Consider the following 21,363-nt stretch of genomic DNA (forward strand, 5'->3'; position numbering starts at 1 on the left):
GCTCTAGCTCAGATGCTCTTTCTCATGTCTCAAAGCTTCTTTATGCTTCATCCTGCCATGGAACTCAGGATCTCCAAGGACTGACAGAAGGAACAGTACTTTAGGGGACCCCAGTTCAAGGTAGGTGCTTTATTTAAAAAAAAAAAAGATTTATTTATACAAGCACTGGGTACAGTCAGAAGCACGGGAGGGTGAGAGAATTCACCAGAGCCAGAGCAGGGAGCAGAACAGACAGACTGATGAAATACACTGCTGAGGGGTGCAGCGGGCGCAGCAGGAGAGGTCTGCGCGCCATGTGGGACCCTCGCCGGTGGCCGGGGATTGAACTGGTGCTGCAGAGGCTGCGGGCAGCTTCGCAGCCCAGCGCTCAACCACTGTGTCACCAGGGGAGGCCCTGCTTCTTTTTTTTTTTTTTAAGGGACTTTGCCTTTCTGACAACCTCATGTACTGAGCTGAGATCACCCTTCTTAGACTAAAGGTCTGAAATTGCTGGCCACGTGCAGTAGAAGTGAGGAGATACTCAAGCCTCACAGCTCTGCCTGGAACCCTCTAGGTCTGAGAGCAATCAGCGGCTGGTCTCTTTGTAACACCTGCAATTCTGGCCTGTTGCTTTTCCGTGTCCCCATTCCTGGGTGTCCTCATATAGGCTCTTGTCACTGGATTAAATGCTTCCTGGAAAATGCCACATTTCTGGAAACTCCTGAGTAGTATCCCTACTCCAAACCTTTCAGAAAATGGTCCCCTACCCTAAGAGAGATGGGAAACTGACTGCATAAAGCAGGGGGCCCAGGGTAGGTGGTGGACTCTATGAGAAATTAAACATGTTCATTTTTCCCTTTTTCTTCCCAGCCAGATTTAAATTCTCATGTAACTTCTGTTCTAGTAGATTTACTTTTCATAAGGAAGGGGCTGAGTCAGGTAATTTCCGTGAATCTCTGATCTTTTCAGGTTATCCTAAATCACACATGCAGATAATTTTATTGGCACTAAACATTCACTTTTTCTTTCCCCTTATTCACACCTCACATTTTGGTGTTATTTTGCAGCATGTATTCCAATCAAGTAGTTTGGCGCTGAGTCCTTACTGCCTGGCATGTACTTCGCAGTAATGGGTGGGAGGGAAGTGGATCGAGGGACACAAGGTTGGCTGCAGGCTTGGAGGAGGAAGAGCGTGGGCTTTAGATGGACTCAGAATCAAAGGTCTAATTCCATTCCTGTCACTTACCAGCCACGTGAACTGCTCTGAGCTTTCTCGAGCTGGTATCTAGAGCTGACATGCCTTTTGGTGGGGCGTAACTCTTTGTTGTGCCCTTATTCAGGAATGAGTGGACCCCTTAGTTCTCAGTCTCCCCAAATGAGTCCTGACAAGGCCTGGGGCTCCCTTCCTACTTGACCTGAGGTCTATGTCCTCATACTAGTACCCACAGGTGGAAGTAAGGGTGGCCTTAACTGGCCATGCCTGCTCGTGGTCTCACAAGAGTGATAGCTGTGGCAGCCAGGCTGAGGCCCTGTAATTATGATCCCACTCAGATCCTAACTCAGCATTCTCCATCTTAGGAAGGACACTTCTTCCCTCTGCTGTTAGGGGATTGCCACCCTTAGACCAAGACCCTGGCTTCCCCGTTACTCCTGAGTGGGAACTGATGGGCCACTCTGACATCTCAGCCTCCTAGAGTTCACAGTAAGGACAACTGTGTGTGGCCACTGCTGTTTTGGGTGTGTGGACCTCTATCATTCTTTTTTTTTAAATTTTTAACAATTTTATATATTTTTTACATCATTTTTCATTTTTGCACAATGTATGCACCTTCATCTTGGCCATACTCCCCATACAATTCCCACCCCTCCTTGTTTTGATCCTATTCCCTCCTCTTCCCCCCCCCCCACATAGTGTCTCTGGCTCATAGTTGCTTGTAGATTTTGATTTTTACTTTATTATAATTAGTCTTTTCCTGGTCCCTTATTTAGGTTTTCTAAATTCCTGCTATGAGACCATCTGGTATTTTTCTTTTTCTTTCTGGCTTATTTCGCTAAGCATGATCCCTTCCAGCTCCATCCATGTTGCTGCAAATTACATGAGTTTACCTATTTTGATTGCTGAGTAATATTCCATGGTGTATATGTACCACATCTTCTTGATCCAGTCATCTGTTTTTGGGCATTTGGGTTGTTTCCACAGCTTAGCTATTGTAAACAGTGCTGCAATAAACATAGGGGTGCAGGTGCCCTTTTGAATTAATGTTTCTGTGTCCTTTGGGTAAATACCTAGGAGTGGAATTGCTGGATCATATGGAAGCTCCATATTTACCAAGATGAGGAATCTCCACATAGCTTTCCGTAGTGGTTTGGACCTACAATCTTTACAGTCCTCAACCTGACTCCTGTACAACCTAGAAGTATTCTGGCTTGACTTGAGGCTATCTCCTTAGACCAAGGCCCCCAACTTCACAAGATTCCCTAAGAAGTGAAGTTAGCCTCATTTGGCCACAATAACCCATGGTCTCCCAAGGCTAATGGTAGTAGAAGGAAATGTATGCTGCCTCCACTGTCATGAGGTGGGCGCTCCCATTGGTCTTCAGGGTCTTTACTTTGGCTCTTGGCACAATCTGGAAATCTCCCCACTGCAAACCAGTAGCTTCTCCCTTTGATGAAGTTCCTCACCTCCATGAGATGCTCTGGGAGGAAGTATGGACTCACCATGTCACTATGCTGAGGTGACCTGGTCTCAGGTTTGAAAACAGGGTCAGCACTGTTATATGGCCCCCTTCTTTCCCAGAGGGATCCTCTCAAGGTCATTCATCATCATCATGTTGATTTCTTTTAGTAATTTGGTCTCCTTTTGCTGCTGAGTGGGGCCCCTCCCATTAGTCCAAGAACTTTTAAGTCCCTGAGACCATCCCCCTCAGGAAATGAGGGGTACCCTTCATCTGAAATGTCTGCCTGTGGCCTCCCAGGGGTGACTACAGGAGCAGAACTTTCTAGTGATATCTCTATTATGGGGTAGTTATTGCTTCACTCCTCTACAGGATTTTTACCATGACACTGCCATGGCCTGGGGGTTCCACTCTGCCTAACAGTTAGCCTATAAACCAAGGCCCTCATCTCCTTGAGACCCTCCAGGCAGAAGCCAGAGGCCCTTGAGCCTGCCTGCTCTCACCTGTGCCTCCCAGGGCTAACAGCGAGGAGGGTTTGGCCTTACCAGTTGAGGGTTGCATGGGCCTCATGACCACATGCATAATTCCACAGCCTTCCTCAGACTACTCTCTGCTGACCTGAGGCAACAGCCACATACAAAGGTCTCACTCAGGATGTGAACTGGAAGTCATGGTCCTCATAAGGCTGACAACTGTGATGTGACCTTATGGGTTCCTATTGTTCTGGCTGGGTCCCTCCATTATCCTCACTCATCTTTATCACCTTCAATTCTATGAGCAATGGTTACTTCTTCCTCTGCTGACCTGAGAGCTTTGCTCTTAGACCAAGGCTTTTATGCCCCGGAGAAGCCTCAAGAATAAGTGAAGGAATGTTCAACTTCATAGCTGTCTGAGACTCTGAGTCTGAGACCAGAGGGGACAAGGTGTTCCTGTGACCCTCCCCATAAATCTGGAGTGTTGATTTCCTCAGTCTTCCTACATGGAACCTTCTTTTGGTTCATGTCTTTCAGACTAAAGGTTTCCTGGCAAATGCCACATCTATGCAAACTCTTGAGCAACTTCCTCTCTGCAAACCTTACAGAGAATAGATGCCTGTCGCTGGAGTGACGTGAGATTTCGTGAGATTGGTGGACAGATGGTGGGTTGTCAGATAAAAAAATACATTAATCTATCCCTTCTCTTCTGATAGACTGACTTTCTACAGGGAAGAGGATGTTCAGGGTGTTTCTGAGAGCCCCCCTGATCTTTTCAAGTTATCTAACATTACAAATGTAGATGACCATACTGTCACCAAATAGCTCTTTGTTCTATTTATATCTCTCAATTATTTTGGTATTCTTATTGCTCTGGCTATGTATCCAATCTCATAGTTTGGGTACAAGGACGTTCTTTTTTTCTCGCCTAAGACACATTTTGAAGTACTGAGAAGAAAGATGAAGTAAGAGACACAGGACCTGCCTCAGGATGGCAGTAGAACAGTCTGGGCTCTACTGTCATTTAGACCAGGGGTCCAGTTCCAGCCTAGTCATTTACTAGCCCTATGGGTTTGGGCACCTAGCCAAACTCTAATTCTGAGCCTCTGGCTCTCCTTTTGAAGTTGGTTAGGCCCCATCTTGAAGGACTGGGGAGATGCATACTGTATGGAACGCTTCTGATACTGTGCTGGTCTTGCACTGAGACATTGGGGAATGGCAGTTATTACTTTGATTACCTTGACCTCAGGCATTATTACCATCTATCAAGCTGGGATTTTTATTTTTAAATCTAGGAGATGTCAAAGAATAAATTTGTAGCAAAAAAAAAAAAAACCCTCCCATCCAGCCCAAATTCTGCTGAGCAATGAAAACATACTCAAGAGAATATTCTGTGCATCCCTTCTTCACCCTGATTGTTTCTTTATGAGGTTGAGAGTATCTCACCCTTTTCCATAATGATAGTTTCCTAGAATCTATCATTGCATTGGCAGGGGCTTGTACAACATAAGCAAATCTAGGTAAGTATTTAAAATTTTTTTTTACTCTTTTATTGAAGTAATATTGCATCATAACTTAAGTTTCAGGTGTGCATCATTATAAATCAATAATTATGTATATGCTACACATACTAATCAGACACATACTATACTTCATGTGTACACATTACATAAAATTCACCACTAAAAATCCAATTCTTCACCACACAAAAGGAAAACCTAGGCTGAGTAAGGCAAACCAAGAATTAGTCAACTTTTACTTTTTTCTGTCCCTGATCCCAACTATTTTAGTGTGGAGGATATACTTCTTCCAATGACATGCAATCTTATTCTGCGTCATGACAGTGACTTAAGGATTTGCAATTTGTATTTCAATACCAAAACTCTTACTGCTAAACTTGATAATCATCAATAAAACAAATCGGTGATTAGTATCACTAACAAGCTTACATTCTGAATCTAAATAAACTTTCTATTGTAAGGAACAACTTGAAAAATTCAAAAGAACAAAGAGAACTCAACAGTTTTTCACACATATCAGGAGCACCACCTGTAGTTTTACAAGCACAAAGGAAGAATCTGCCTCACCTCCCTAGAGGTGGGAGGAGCTACTGGACTTGGCCCTGGCATGACTGGCTTTGACAGCAGCGATTGCCTTGGCCACCTCAACTGCCATGGCTTCAGCTCTGGCTTTGGATCTCTCTTCCTCGTCTCGCAAAGCCTCTTCATAATGGGGTTGGAAAGCGCTAGGGATGGTACCGTTGACCTTGGCCAAAAACTCCAAAACCTTCATTTTGCTGGTTTCAGCGTGGGCTCTTGGACCCCACAGGAACTCATAGCGTGGAGGATCACTGCCTAGTATCTGACGATATTTGAGGTACTGCTCCCGCACCAGATCTTGGGTGATGAGCTTCCTGGGCTCCCCGAAGATGAAGTGAGTCTTCCCATCATAGACTCCCAAAATATTCAGGAATTGCCAGATCTCTTCCTCGGAGGCACAGTTACCATTCAAGAAGATCACACCCAGGAGAGGCATCAGAAGCCCATTTTTAGGATTTTCCCAGCCACCACTAAGACCCATATCTTTGGGAAGATCTAGCTTGCTGACAATGTTATAGGAGTGACCACTGGGCTTGATTGGTTTCAAATCAAGGCCAAAGACCAGCTCTATGCGCTCAGTGGCTCTCCTGAGGATCTCGGGGAAGTGCTCCTTGTACCTTTTGTTGACAATTTTCATCATATCTGCCTTGGTAACGATCTCTTTCATTTTATACTTGTACAGCAGCAACCGCACCAACATTCCTGTCTTCGTACTTACAGGATCATTATGAGAGCCCCAGAGAGAAATTGAGGCCCGGGAGGTGCTTGGCTTTTCCTCATCTTGGCTCTTGGCACTTTTGCTAGATCTTGTAGCACTAGTGGTGGATCGGGTTCTCTGAGGCTTCGGGGGAGGGCCAGATACAGAGGAACCCTGGGATGTACCCCCAGAAGCAGAAGAGGAGGTGGAAGGGGACTCTTCTACTTCTGCTTCAGAGACCTGAACAGCTGTGAGATCTTGGGTCTCTCCCCGGGCCTGACGGCGTTTCTCACGGGCACGGAGCTTACTTTTATGACCGCGAGGCATGACTGATAGCTGTGGTCAGGGACAGCAGGTAAGAGTGTGACTAGTGAACAAGTGATGGTGGCACCTGAAGGAGGGAGAATGATATAATGTGAGGACCTTCAGCAGGGAGATGCCCCCTTGGCTTTAACCAAGGCTGCCCCTGGAGGTTTACCTGAGGGCACAGCTCTAGGACCCCTGACCCCTCAGGGCTCTCGCTCTTCTACCAGCCTCTCCCCTAAATATCCCATCAAGGACTCCTTTGAGTGAGTCTTACTCTGCATCCTAACCAGCCTTGCCCTGGATTTACTTAGGTGACAGCAGGCGCTGGAAGTGGGACCCCCTGTACTGTGGCATGAGGGTTCTGCTCAGTTCATTGTCTGTATTATTGCGTCAACTCTAGGCAGAGCCTGGGCACCCTCCCTCTTCTTCTCTGAGGTTGATACTTCAAAGCTCACTGGGACTCAGAAGGGACTGAACAGGTGCCCCAGTGCACCTCCCACCATGAAGCACTCAGTGCTGAGAGCTCAGTGGCATCCTCAGTCCTCATTCAGGGGCCACACTTGGCTCCACACATTTTGGCATGACTCGCCTTTTGCTGACTGGTAGCTACACCTTCAGACTAAGGGTTTCATCTGATTTCAACCTAAGTGAGAACTGATGGGCACAGCCACCTGACACCTGTCCTTGAGGCCTCCAGGGCTGATAATAGGGAGGATCCTCTGAGGCCCCCACTGATATGGGGTAGAACATGTCCACAGTTGTCAAGGTTCCAACCATGACATCTGCTAGTACTCAAAAATCCTCCCTTTGCTGACATCAGGCTGCCCCGTTCGACCTGGTCCATCACCTCCCTGAGATGTCCAGAAAAGAACTGAACGTAACTCGTTATGGCCGTATGCCCAAGGCTCTATGTGGTCCCCTCCTTTCCAGGAGGGGACCCCTATCCTCACTCAATGTCACAACCCTGCATCCTTTAAGGGGCTGGGTGCCTTTTACCGAATTGGGCTAACTCCATTAGACCAAAGCCCTCGCCGAGACCACTCTAAAGGAAGGGTAGGGGCACCGAAGTGCACCAACTGTGCACAGGAGCTCTACTGAGTTTGGGAGTTATTGGGGTGTAGCCCTGAGCTCCCTGAGTCACTAGAGGGCTGGCTAGGTCGCTCCACGACTGTTCACTTAGTGGGGTGTCTCCTAGAGCTGACCGTCTGGGCGCCGCTCAGCGTGGCCAGCAGTGCTGGGTGGGGGTCTGCTCATGAACACACACGGTATGGCCTCATCTGGATTTATGATCTCTATCTCCCCCCATGGCAAATCTGGGCTCCCGCCATAGACCCGGGCCTTCCTTGCGGTCCCCTCCCCGCCCCCACTCCACGAGCCATTTTGGGCAGAATGCAGCCTGCAGCACGGAGGCGAGGCCGCGGCTCCCAAAACCTGACCACGAAAGTGGGACTTCAAGTCACCTTTGTCAGGGAGGGCGAATATTCTCTTCGGTTCCCACTCGGGGCGCTCACCTTGCCGCCACGCCAGTCCTCGGAATCCAACCTCCTCGCGGCACAGCACACCACCGACTACATCGACGATCTCATTCTCAAAGCGGAAATCCGGGAGCCACATCCGGTCACCGCGCGAGATCACCCAGGACTGACAGCAGAGGCGGGGTTCTGTGGGACCCGGATGATGCGCAGTCTGCAGTGTCTGCATTTGCACTCGGCGTCCCCACTTTGGTATCTGCCAGAGTCCAGTATCTACTGCCCCGCCGGGGACCGCCTCCAAAGTCCTCACCACATGATCATCCCACACACGATTACTCCTCCCTGGGCCACAGAATCCTGACGTTCAAGTGCGCTGGCAGCCCCGCTTTCTGGAAACAGTCCCTTTGTCAGCATTCGGGGTCCATAACTTTAGTTAAAGCCAAGCCTCCTCCCTCTGCAGAACGGTGGCTGACTCTTCAGACCAAGGGCCTTTCTCCCCTGAGATCACTCTTTTGGCGTCTCCCACAGCGAAACATAGGGTGGGACTCCTACACCTCCTTAGCGGGGGTCCTCTCAGAACACGCGGGATCCTTGTCAAGGCCTGGGTCTTCTCTTTTTGCAGAATTGGAACTGTCCTTCCTTGTCCAAAATTCTCTTCTCCATGCAACACTCCAGAGAGATTGAGGCGGGTTCCTGTTCCTTAAAACTCTGTCCGGGGCATTCCAGCTGCTGACAGCATTGGAAGAATTTTTGGGGTTCCTCTGTTCCGGGATGGATGGTTTCCTCCTTTTTATTTCAAATCTTCACTTTGACACTTGACGTGTCTTGGGACTCTACTCTCTAGTGACCTGAGGCTGCTCCCACCAAATTAAGGTACTCGACTTCTAGACACCTACAAAGTGGAGCTGAGGATGAGTCATATCCTAAATGCTGCTTAACAACGAAAACGCGCGATAGATGGTTCAATGTGGGTGTGAGTTACACGTCTCCAATTTGACGCAACAAAGTTCCTAAAATTTCCCAAGGATCAGCAACTTCCCTGCCTTCCAGTGGCCCTTCCACCTGAATCAGGTGCCTGATCATTGAAAGACAGTCTCGGGGTCATGTGTTTTTTTTTTTTTTAAGATTTATTTATGCATACAAGCACTGGGGTACAGGCCAGGGGTGTGGGAGGGTGAGACGATTCACCAGAGCCAGAGCGGGGAGCAGAGCAGGCAGAAGGACCGAAGTACACTGCTGAGGGGAGCAGCGGGCGAAGACAGGAGAGGTCTGTCGAGCCATGTGGGAAATCTCCTTGGCCGGCTGGGAATCGAACCGGCACTGCAGAGGCTGTGGACAGCTTCACAGCGCTGCACTCAACCCGCCGCGCCACCGGGGAGGCCCCCTGAGGGTAATGTTAAAAATGGGTCACCCTTGGGCCTCCCTGGTGGCATAGGGTTTAACACGCTATTACAGGTTTGGCAGGAGTTCGATCCCTGGCCAGGGAATTAACCCCACAATTGGCTCAACAGACCTCTCCTGTCTTGTTCACCTTTAGCAGTGTATTTCAGTAGATCTGCCTGTTCTGCTCCCCACTCTGTCTCTGGTGAATCCTCTACCCACCCACCCCCCCACACACCCCTCTGGCCTACACCCCAGTTCTTCTATGCATAAATAAATAAATCTTTAAAAAATATGGATCACCTGGGCCTCCCCGGTGGCGCAGCGGTTGAGCGCTGGGTTGTGAAGCTGCCCGCGGCCTCTGCGGCGCCGGTTCGATCCCCGGCTGCTCCCCGGCCACCGGAGGACGGTCCCACATGGCGCACAGACCTCTCCTGCCGCCCGCTGCTCCCCTCAGCAGTGTACTTCGGTCCTTCTGCCTGCTCTGCTCCCTGCTCTGGCTCTGGTGAATTCTCTCACCCTCCCGCGCTTCTGACTGTACCCAGTGCTTGTATAAACAAACAAACAAATAAATAAATAAAACATGCCTCTATAAAACAAACAAACAAAAAAATATGGATCACCCTAAGTTTTCCATTTTTTCTCAGCCTTCAAACCTCCAAAAGGGAAAATATACTAGAACTAGCCCAGCTGTAGGGGACCTAATAAAAAAAAGTAGCGAGTATGGGGCAGGCATTCAGCCTCGGTCGAGAATGGGCATGTTTGGAGAACACGGAAAAAGTCCATTTTAGGAACTGGTTTTACTTAGTGGGGATGTGGTAAGGTGGAAGCTATACCAGTGCCCAGTCACCCAAATGATACAGGGTATGGCATTCTTCAAAAGAGCAGATTCTGGGCTCCTCTCGATAAGGGGATGGAAGTTATTGATATCCTTTCTGCTTTTATTGTAATGATTAATTCAGAAATTAGAGCAGGACATGTTCTTGCAGAGGATGCACATGGATCAGTCTCGGAAAGGCAAACACAGGAAATGGAGACGGATTCAGAGCAATGACCCGGAGGCACCTGTAGAAGTCTAGAAGGGAACAGCTGAAAACACCCATCCATTTTCCTCCCTACTATTCAAAGACATTAAAAAATTTCAACAATTTCCTAGGCAGAGCTCTAACACAGGCCCATTTTGTGATTTCGATTAAGGTATACAGGTAACTAGAATGTGTTGAGCTGATCAAGTTACTTTTCTTAAATGTTGTATTTCAAAGCATTTTAAAAAAAAAAACAGAGAAATGTGATGGTGGCTCAAGATAGCCAACATTTGAAAAAACAGCATATGAGCAACATATTTAGAGCTATATTTATTGCATCTCCTGGGTAATTTTAGTATTCATTAGTGTCTTCATCTCCCAGTGGAAAAAACCTCATGAATGTCATTAATATATTGTTTTAGTCATGTTCTAGCTAATTAATAAAGATATTAAATATGACCATTTCTGAAACATGTGCCTCTGGCATATATTTTAGCAATGCCTCTTCGTTGGGATTTACTATTTAACATTTCCCTCCATTATATTTGGATATGTGTATGGTTTTTAAATGTTTTAAAATTATTCATCAGGGAAATGGAACAGGGCTTTGTGACTTTACTAAAAATCTTTTCAGTTGAAAATATATCCATAAAGTAGCCATTGATATTGGGAGACAATTTCTAGTTTTTTAACTATGTGCTACCACATTCTATATTACAGAACAGAATACCTAGAAAAAAATCAAAACATCTCAATCAATGTTTAAGTGGATTATCAGTTGTTCCAAGTGTCGGTTTTGTTTTAGAGAATCATTCTTGTGTTTCTTCTAATTGGTTTCTCCATTTCATAAAAAAATCCTATTCGAAATTATTAACATTTATTGTTTAAAATGATCATTGAATAGAGGGATGAAAAGCACAAAGAAAAACAATAATAACAATATAATCTCCACTGCTCAGACACATCTGCTGTTGTCAAACTAGTTTTTAAATTTGTTATTAGGCAATTTTGGAAGACTGAAATAAAAATGTCAAGTTGGCATACACAAACTACCTAGTGAACAATGACAAATCCTACCACCTAGTTAGTTCTTTTCAGTCTGCAGATGGGTTAAGAGACTTAGCCCCAAGAAAAGAACGCTGTGCTTTAAATTATTCCTCCCTACTTTCTCCATCCAATGACTATACACTGTTTTGATTACTGCAGGGCTTTGCTTAAGCTGTTGACAATGATTTTTCTCTTTAAAAAGAATCCTAGGGAGAAAATAGCTTAAACATTGCTTGGGATATTCAGAGAGTGAGAATAAAGGAAAACAAAATCCACCATCAGGATTTGAACTTCAGGCTTTGTCAGTGATTGACAGATAACACCTAATGTAGAATGTAATTTCTGTCTAAACACACAATGACCAAGTGTCCTACATATGTTATATATTTATTTGATGAGTTGATTTTGAAGTGACATCTGTGACTGAAAGCTAGGTGTCTCGATCAAGTGGTTGGGACCCTGAAAAGTGGGGCCTTCAGTTGTGGATTATCTCCAATGTATATCTCATTCCAAAGTGGAAGAACTAAGACTTCCCTGATTCGCAGCTCCTAACAGAAAAGGAAGACATAGGTGAGCTCTTTAGGGAGCAAAATAGAGTCCACACTAAGAGTAACCCAAACAATCTTTGTTTAATGGAAAAAACCCTAAATATTAAAAATCCAGAACAATATCAATCAATAAAAGATAAAGCTGACATCACAATATTCATTAATAGATATAGTTTGGGCCTCCCTGTTGGTGCAGGGGTTAAAGTCTCAGCACTACCAAGTTATTGCCAGTCACTGAAGCATCAGTTCCTTCCTGGCCAGAGAGCTAACCCACATGGGGCAGCAGACCTCTCCTGACTCACCCACTGCTCCCCTCATCAGTGTATTTCAGTCAATCTGCCTGTTCTGTTGCTCACTCTGTCTCTGGTGAATCCTCTCACCCCCACACCTCTGGCCTGTACCCCAGCTCTTATATGCATAAATTAATTTTAAAAAATCTTTACAAATATATATTTGAAATTAAAGGAGCTATTTTATGATGTAACTGAAGATGTGTGTTAGAATCCACTCACACATCTGGTGTAGATAATCATTCAGCAGCAGCGAGCCACACATACAGAGGAAACATGAATTTGTGTGGGAGAGAGTAGGAAAAGAAGTGGGCAAAAGGGCAGGGTGCTGGGGAAGTGGTAAGTTCTTTCCAGTCTCTCAGCATTAGCTCAGGAAAAGCAGCAGACAACAGAACTGGATGATTCTTAAAAGGCAAGGAGTTCTCTGATTATTTATATTCCACAGATAAGTAAAACCATCTGCTGTCTTTTGTTTTCTGACTTATTGCATTTAGCATAATCACCTCAAAGCTCATCCATTTTGTCCCAAAAGGCACTAATTCATCTTTCTGAGTAGTAGTCCATTGAGAATATATTTCGCAATTTCCTTAATCACTTGTTTCTTGATGGGCATTTTGGTTGGTTCTACGACTTGGCAATCCAACAAAAACAAATCTTAGACTTCGCGAAAAATTTACTTATCAGAGGGAACCAGGGGAGGGAGGGAGGCACAGGGAAGGAAGGGAGATGCCAATGACACTGGAGGTTTGGCTAGAGTGAGTAAAGCATGTGTCCCTACAGAGGAGTTAAAATGCAACCCTAAGGTTGTATAGTCATGTGAACAACTGACAGATTTAGTTTTAAAAAATGTACTGGGTTGTCTGTCCCCCTGATTAGCAAATTTACCTGGGGCATGTATTGAGAATGCAGATTTCAGGCCCACTACAACTCTGAATGCAAAGGAACCTTGTGATCTAGATTTTAAGAAGGAAATGATTCTTAGAAGAAACCAAATTTGGAGTCACTCATGTCTTAACGCTTGGAATTTCTTTCAAAATTTTTGTGATCATTTTCATTCATTCACTAATGAATTTTTTTAGCTGGTTGTGGACATTTATTAAATGACAGGCCTGAAACTGTCTAGATTGTGTCAGGATGAATGAAATAAGAATGACTTAGAATGTTATTGGAAACCTTGTGAAGGTACTATTGGTGTTTAGGATTTTTTTGGTAGCTAAAAATAAAAACAGGTTTTATATTACATTTAGTTTTTCCCACTCCTTCCTAAAACTTCTCCTTATCTTTATTAGCCTCTTTTTACTTCTATATTTATAATTAATTTTATAACCTTACACTTAATGGCTAAAAATAGCCTTAACAGTGGAAAGTAATGTTAGGGATTATGTGTATAGGTTACTATTCAGTTGTTATTTAATTGTCTAATACTTATTTTTTTCTCCTTAAAATGAATTTTCAAGAGGAGGAACACATTTTATTTCTTTAATATGCAGAATGTTCAAAGGTAGTGTTTTTTCCTCAATTTTGTATTTGATATAGGCCTATTAAGATTTCTATTTATCCTTGCATGAATTTTGGAAGATACTGTCTTTCAAAGAATTTATGCATTTTATCTAGGTTAGTGAATGTGTGGGTAGACAGTTTAATTGTAGTAGATACTCAATGCAGACTTTCTTGATGGACTTTTTTAAACATTGAATTTTCTCAGTTGAGAAAAGTATGTATACTTGTGCTGTTCAATTCAGTAGCCACTAGCCACATGTGGCTATTTAATTTTACATGAATCAATATTTTAAAAAAATGTGGCTCCCATATTGGAAAGTGCAAATATAGAACATTTCCATTAATATAGAAAATTTTATTGCACAGCATTAATCAATACCAATCCTCTTTTCTCCCTTCTTCCTTCCTTTCCTCCCTTCCTCCAATTATTCACAGTTCTTTTATACATATTAGCTATCTTCTAATGGGTCAGACCATTTATATTATTAATGGAACTATACTGGTATATAAGAGTGTAATAATCCCCACTCATAACGAGCTGATGTTCTAGCTAGTAAGCTATTTAGTGTGTACATATTGCAAAGCTTATGTAGCATACTTTACTAGAAAAACTCTTATTCATTAAATGTTCTTAATATATGGGAAAATTACATGCTAACTAATATTTTCAATAAACTATCCTATAAGTCTACATTTTACAAATGAGAATACTAAGTTACAGAAAGTTCTGACTTAGACATATCTATGTCATATAAGCCATAGTGGCTGGTAACATGGTGCAGCAGACCTCTCCTGTCTTGCCCACTACTCCCCTCAGCAGTGTATTTCAGTAGATCTGCCTGCTCTGCTCCCCACTCTGTCTCTGGTGAATCCTGTCACCCTCTGCACCTCTGGCCTACACCTCAGTTCTTCTATGCAAAAATAAATTTAAAAAATCTTTAAAAAATAAAAGTAAAAAAAAAAATTGGAACACTACCTTCTGGGCAAGGATAACATGATCCCTGCCTTAGAAGACACTGTGCTACAGTCCTCAGGGCCATGGAAATGGGTTGCTTAATGCTTAGTGAACTATTGCTGTTCCTTGTGAGGATGCTGATAACATCAGCACTTAAAGAACACCTGCAGATCATTTTAAATTGGGAACACAGAAAAGAATATTCCAGAAATATCATCAATAGTCTTGTGATTAACTTCCCCTGGAGTGCTTGGCACACTATTGCAGAAATGCATCAATAAGCTTGTGATTCACTCACTGCCCCTAGACTGACTGGCACCCGTCCAGACCTGAGAATGAAGAAACTCCACCTATGTCTGTGGGTCTGCTACTCCTAGGCAGCCTATACGGCCACCATTTTGTCACCTAAACAAGGCCAAAGTGGTCCGGCCACTTAGGAACAGGAGCCCTAACCCTTAAACTCTTCAGATCAAATAAGAGCACAAAGCTGGATCACACTGGGAAGGTTATACATCACAAGGTATGTCCAGAATGCCCGGGGGCTGAGGACCAATGCATAACATGTGCATCAGGAGGTATGTCCAGAAAGCCCAGGGGGCTGAGGACCGATGTATGACAAGGGACCCCAGAAGCTGATCAGTGGAGGGCCTTGTTGATGAGATTAGAACCATGGCTGGGGATTAGGGTGTAGCATCAAGTAGATTAGAAGTGCCTGGAGGGCAGACTCACAATCCCTAATCTACACCCTTCCCCTTTCCTTAATCTCCCTAATCTCCTAAAAACCAATTATGTGTGTCAATAAAAGGGCCAGGATCTTGCTCTTCAGCAGCATCCTGCATTGTGCAGCCTGCTCCACGACTCCCGTTTGTCAGTGTGGTGTTGCCCGATGCAACATATGTCAGTATCCCCTTCTTGCCTATATAATCTTCCATACTTGCCACTGAGGGAGATGGTCTTTTCTTGAGTACTAACTATGTCATTCTCCCAATGTGGTGCCACTCACTAACAAAAAGCTTCCTTTATGGAACCAAACTTGTGGTGCAGAGTCTGGCTTTCTAAGTGGCAAGTAACATGATCCTGTTGGGTAGTTAATAACGCTAACAGTTACTTGTTTATTCAGGATATGGAACACATGTGGTTAAGGGTTTTGTTGTTCTTGTTCATTCTAACTTTCATCTAAACACTTATTATGTTAATGCTATGTTGGGAAATATATGAACATACTATAAAAATACCCAAGGCCCGACACCTAGATGTTTATGGACTACTCGGGGAAATAGAAACTTAGATAATATGATTCAGAAGTAGAGGTTCACACCTCTTAAGATGTATGCTCCTACACTATACCACCACAAAAGCACCCATATTTCTCCACCACAGTCCACTGAAGCCCTCCCATTTCGCTGTCTACCCTTTCCTGCCCACTGTGGTAGCCTCAATTTTCCAATAAGATTTTTAGTGTTTCTTTTTTATTTTATTTGATATAACATCCCAAATCTCTGTTAACTTCTTATTTAAAGCTTCAGTTTCTATTTTCTGTTCATTACTTTTAATTCCGATGCCATTCATTTGCTTTTCTGAGTTTGGTTATACCTATTTGGTTCATTGTCAGAGTTCTCTTGTATCACTTTGACTTGCTTTTCCTGTGTTTTCTTCCATTTCTTTAAAGTTCTTTATCATGGCTATTTTGTACCCTTATCTGATAGAAAGATAAAAACCTTCTGTTTTTGGACTCTAGGAAGTTGTTCTCTCCTTGTGATGACATATTCACTTGAGGTCTCATGGTGCCTTGTGCTGTATTTATTTTTTTATCTGTCCTATTTGCTGCCTTAAATATCTATTTTTAGATTTAGGGATTTTAAAAAATTATTTATTTATATATATATTTTATATCACTGTTCATTTTTTAATTTTTAATTTTTTTTTAATTTTATATATTTTTACATCATTTTTCATTTTTGCACAATGTATGCATTTTCATCTTGGTTATAGTCCCTATACAATTCCCACCCCCACCTTGTTTTGATCCTACTCTATACTTCTGAATCATATACAGTGTTGTAAACTGATGTTACCCAATGGAACTAAAATAATAAAATAAAAAAATGCAAGAAAAAAATAAAATTACCTAGGACAGAAAGAAAAAAAAAAAGAAACTTAGGTAATAACAAAATGAATAAATGCTTTCTTGCAAATAAGTAGAACAAATGTAGGTATAGTGGTATCCTAGACTATCTGCGGTGATTAGGGAAAGTTTCAACAAGAAACTAGCACTTAATCTTGGAAAACAATGTAAGAAGACCTTTCCTAGAGGAGAGGTCAGCAAAGGTAGAGCCACAGGAAACACTTTGGCATATTTTGAAACATGCCCTAAGTCAAAGATCATTCCTCTTTGATGATTATAATGAAGGAGATGAGTCAGCTACCAAATTCTCAATCCTGGTTTTGCAGTTCTAGTGACTATTTTAGATGTGTGTGATTTCCTCAATATGGATATTATTCCTTATTTTTATGTATGTATTTATTTTTATTTAATAAACTTCATTTCTTAGAGTACCTTCATGTTTACAGAAAAAAATCAACACAAAGTAGAGTGTTCATAATACCCTGCCCCCATCAGGGGGACTATAACCAAGATGAAAATGCATACATTGTGTAAAAGTGAAATGTAGCATTGATGTGCTACATTTATAATTGACGAACTAATAGTGATTATTATTAAATTCATAGTTTTTTTAAAAAAGATTTATTTATGCATACAAGAACTGGGGTACAGGCCAGAGGTGTGGGAGGGAGAGAGGATTCATCAGAGACAGAGCGGGGAGCAGAACAGGCAGATGGACCAAAAACACTGCTGAGGGGAGCAGCAGGCGATACAGGAGAGGTCTGCTGTGCCATGTGCATACCTCCCTGGTAGTTTGGGAATCGAACCCGTGCCTCAGAGGCTGCAGACAGCTTCACAGTGCTGTGTTCAACCCCCTGCACCACCAAGGAGGCCCCAAGTTCATAGTTTACATTGGGTAACATCTTTGTGTTTTGTAGTTTCATGGGGTTTGACAAATATATAATGTCATTTAGCTACTATTTCATTATCATACAAAATAGTCTCCCTGCTCTAAAAAATACAAAATATCCCTGTTCTCTACCTATTCATATCTCCCTTCTCCCTTCAACCTCTGGCAACCACTGATGTTTTTTCCTGTTTCTATATGTTTTGCCTTTTTCAAAACTTCATATAGTTGGAATCACAATGTATATAGCCTTTTCTGGTTGATTTTATGAAACACTATGTATTTAAGTTTCCTCCATGTCTTTTCATGGCTTAATATCTCATTTGTTGTTACCAGTGAATAATATCCCATTGCATGATTACACCACAATCTGTTTATTCATTCACTTATCAATGGACATCTTGGTTGCTTTTTGAAAATTTTGAAAGTTATGAATAAATCAGCTATAAACATTCCCTTGTATATTTTTGTGTGGACCTAAGTTTTCAGCTTCCTTGATAAATACCAAGGAACACAATTGCTAAATCATATGGTAAGACTTTAATTTTGTATACAATTTTCAAATTAACTTCCAATGTGGCTGTATCATTTTGTGTTCTCACCAGCAATGAATGAGAGTTTCTGTTCTTCCACATCCTCACCAGCATTTCGTGTTGTCAGTGTTTCAGATTTTGGCCATTCTAATAAGTATTTTAGTAGTATCTCTTTTTTTTTTTAAAGATTTATTTATGCATACAAGAGCTGGGGTACAGGCCTGAGATGCAGGGGGTGGTGAGAGGATATACCAGAGACAGAGTGGGAAACAGAAAAGGTAGACTGATTGAAATACACTGCTGAGGGGAGCAGCGGGCGAGACGAGAGGTCTGCTGCGCCATGTGGGTTGTTCCCTGGCCGGCTGGGGATCAAACTTGTGCTGCAGAGGCTGCGAATTGCTTCAGTGTTGCTTGACCCCTTGCACCACCAGGGAGGCCCTATCATTATTGTTTTAATTTGGAATTCCCTAATGACATATGTGGAACATCTTTACATATTTTTTTATATCTTTACATTTTCTTTGTTATGTTTTCTGCTCAGATCTTTGGCCAAACTTTTAGTTGGGTTGTTCATTTTGTTGTTGTTGGATTCTTTGTATGTTTTGGATAACAGTCCTCTATCAGATGTGTTTTTGCAAATATTTTCTCCAGTCTGTGGCTTGTTTTTCATTCCTTAATAGAGTCTTTTACAGAGCAGAAGTACTTTAATTTTAATGAAGTCAAGCTTCTCTATTTTGTTGTCTTTTTTAATGCTTTCATTGTTGTATTTAAAAATTCATTGTCAAACTCAAGATCACCTAGATTTTCTCCTCAGTTATTTTCTAGAAGTTTTTAAATTTTTTTGTTTAGGTCTATAGTGCATTTTGAGTTAATTTTCATAAAAGTATAAAGTCAGTGTCTAGATTTATCTTTGTGAATGTGAACATGCAGTTGTTAAGCACCATTTGTTGCCTCTCCATATAAAGAAAGCTTAGAATTGGTTTGTCAGTATCCACAAAGTAGCTTCCTGGGATTTTCATCAGGGTTATGTTGAATCTACAGATCAAGTTGGAAAGAAGCAATCTCTTAACAATATTGAGTCTTCCTAACTATGAACATGGATTGTCTCTACATTAGTTTCAATCTTTTTGATTTCTTTCATTAGAGCTTTGTCATTTTTCCTCATAAAGTTCTCATATATATTTTGTTAGTTTAAACCCAGTATTTAAATATTGTAAATATTTAAATGTAAATGTATTGGTAAATGTAATGTAATGGTATTGTGTTTTTTATCTAATGTAAATGGTATTGTGTTTTTTATCTCAAAGTCCAATTGCTTACTGCAGGTATGCAGGAAAACAATGGACTTTTTTTTTTTTTTTTTTTTGGTATATTAACCTTGAGTTTAATATACTCAAGGTTTTTTTTGGTCAGTTCCTAAAGATTTTCTACAGTCATGTCATCTGTAAACACAACCAGTTTTATTCCCTTCCCTAACCCCTTACCATATTAATCATAGTTCCTTTTAATTCCTTGTCTGAAAATTAAAAAATCTGCCATATCTGAGTGGCAGGTTCTGATGCTTGCTTTGTCCATTCAGACTGCACCTTTTGTGTTCTAGCATGCCTTTCAAATTTTTGTTGAAAACCAAACATGATGTATAGGAAAAAAGGAACTGAGGTAGCTTATGCTATATTTACTTTTTGCCATAATTGTGTGGAGACCTGCTAAAATTTCCTTTGGTATCTTTGTTTTTCCTCCCTTATTGTCTTTGGGTTTTGCTCGGGAACTCCTTAAATAGGGCCTGAGGCACCCAGTTCTTTTAATTGCAACCCCCCTGTTATTGTACCTGAGCCCAATTGGTGTGGTGGTAGGTTTTGGGGGTGGGGGAAGCATTCTCTAGTGCTATAATTAGGTCTCAGTCCTTTAGTGAGCCTGAGTTGGGTATTTCTTTTACCCAGTGTGGGGGACTAGAGAGGACTAGGTTGGGTTATTTCAAAGGTGTAATTTTTTTCTCCTGCTTCTTCCTAAAGTATGAAGAGACTTTCCTCTGACTTTTTGTTTTTTAATAAGGAATTGCCTTTTTTTTAAGATTTATTTATTCATTTTACATAAGAACTGGGGTACAGGCCAGATGTGCGGGATTTATTTATTTATGCATACAAGAAACGGGGTACAGGTCAGATGCATGGGAGGGTGAGAGGATTCACCAGAGACAGAGTGGGGAACAGAACAGGCAGACTGACTGAAATACACTGCTGAGGGGAGCAGTGGGCGAGACAGGAGAGGTCTGCCATACCATGTGGGATCCTCGCCGGCCAGCTGGTATAAAACCAGTGCTGCAGAGGCTGCGGACAGCTTCACAGCACGGCGCTCAACCGCCTGCAGCACCAGCAGAGGCCCTTTCCTCTGACTTTTATAGTGAGTGCCTGACCACCATTAGTGCATGACTAAAGGGCATCCAGGAACCCCAAACTGTTAAGGGGTGCATGCTTGAAAATGGGCCCAGTCATTCGCTGCACAAAGGCAAAAGTAGCAAACTCTTAGTGTGAGAGAACTTTCATAGAATTAATGGGCACAGAAAGAGAAGAAAAGAAATGATATTCCTAATAAAAGTTTCCTAATAAAACTGCAAAAACTACCCAAACCCACATGGGCAAATGCCTAGCCAAACAGGGTTGGCTTGAAGTAGGGCCATGAAGGCCTAACAGCTTACCATATGTTTGAGATACCTTCTGGAAAGGAACCATAAGAAAGGGATTATGCAGGTCCTAGGGAGCTGGATAGAAGGAAAGAGTAACAATGGAAAATGAAATACCTAATAGTCAAGATAGTGGCCACCACTGTCTCTAACAAGAACAGTTTTCCACGTGTCTCTCACCCTGTCTTTTCCAAGGGCCCTTACATGTCTCCTCTCCATGTGTCTCCTCCAAGTCTCCTTCCCAGCAACACTAGGTTACAAGTGGGATCACAGAAGCAAGAATGATGTGTCCACTTGCCTTCCATGTTACAAGCCAAGAACGACTGCTTAATTCCACTCCTCACTTTCCACAGCTCCCCCACTAAGGAATACCAGCTCACAGCATAATGGGGCTTGTCATCCAGGGTAGATACATACAAGGAGAGGGTGAGGAAAATGGTGCCTCGCTTTCATGGAAGTATATCTGTAACAACAAGGTTTGTGGAGGGAAAACTCAGGCCTCCCTAAGAATGGGCCCCTTTGCGCAGTGGTTGAGCGCTGGGTTGCGAAGCTGCCCGCGGCCTCTGCGGCGCCGGTTCGATCCCCGGCTGCTTCCCGGCCACCGGAGGAGGGTCCCACATGGCGTGCAGACCTCTCCTGCCGCCCGCTGTTCCCCTCAGCAGTGTACTTCGGTCCTTCTGCCCGTTCTGCTCC

General features: G+C 42.9%; 1 protein-coding gene across 2 annotated transcripts in view; it reads right to left on the bottom strand.

The window, feature by feature from the left end:
• Positions 1–4,677: 4,677 nt before the first annotated feature.
• The window catches only part of LOC119246767 (melanoma-associated antigen B2-like), a 119,052-nt gene continuing 102,366 nt past the window's right edge, over positions 4,678–21,363 (bottom strand). Inside the window, exons 3-4 of one of the 2 annotated variants that reach the window (XM_037513108.2) lie at positions 7,741–8,593; positions 4,678–6,314 (exon numbers count right to left, since the gene is read on the bottom strand). In XM_037513108.2, the coding sequence (XP_037369005.1) occupies positions 5,219–6,250 (1,032 nt within the window). In that variant the 5' untranslated portion in view covers positions 6,251–6,314; positions 7,741–8,593 and the 3' untranslated portion in view covers positions 4,678–5,218. The other variant, XM_037513109.2, reaches the window with a different exon arrangement.

Source organism: Talpa occidentalis, unplaced genomic scaffold (assembly GCF_014898055.3).
Source record: "Talpa occidentalis isolate TD23 unplaced genomic scaffold, MPIMG_talOcc4v2.1 talOcc4.15, whole genome shotgun sequence".
Classification (NCBI taxonomy): domain Eukaryota; kingdom Metazoa; phylum Chordata; class Mammalia; order Eulipotyphla; family Talpidae; genus Talpa; species Talpa occidentalis.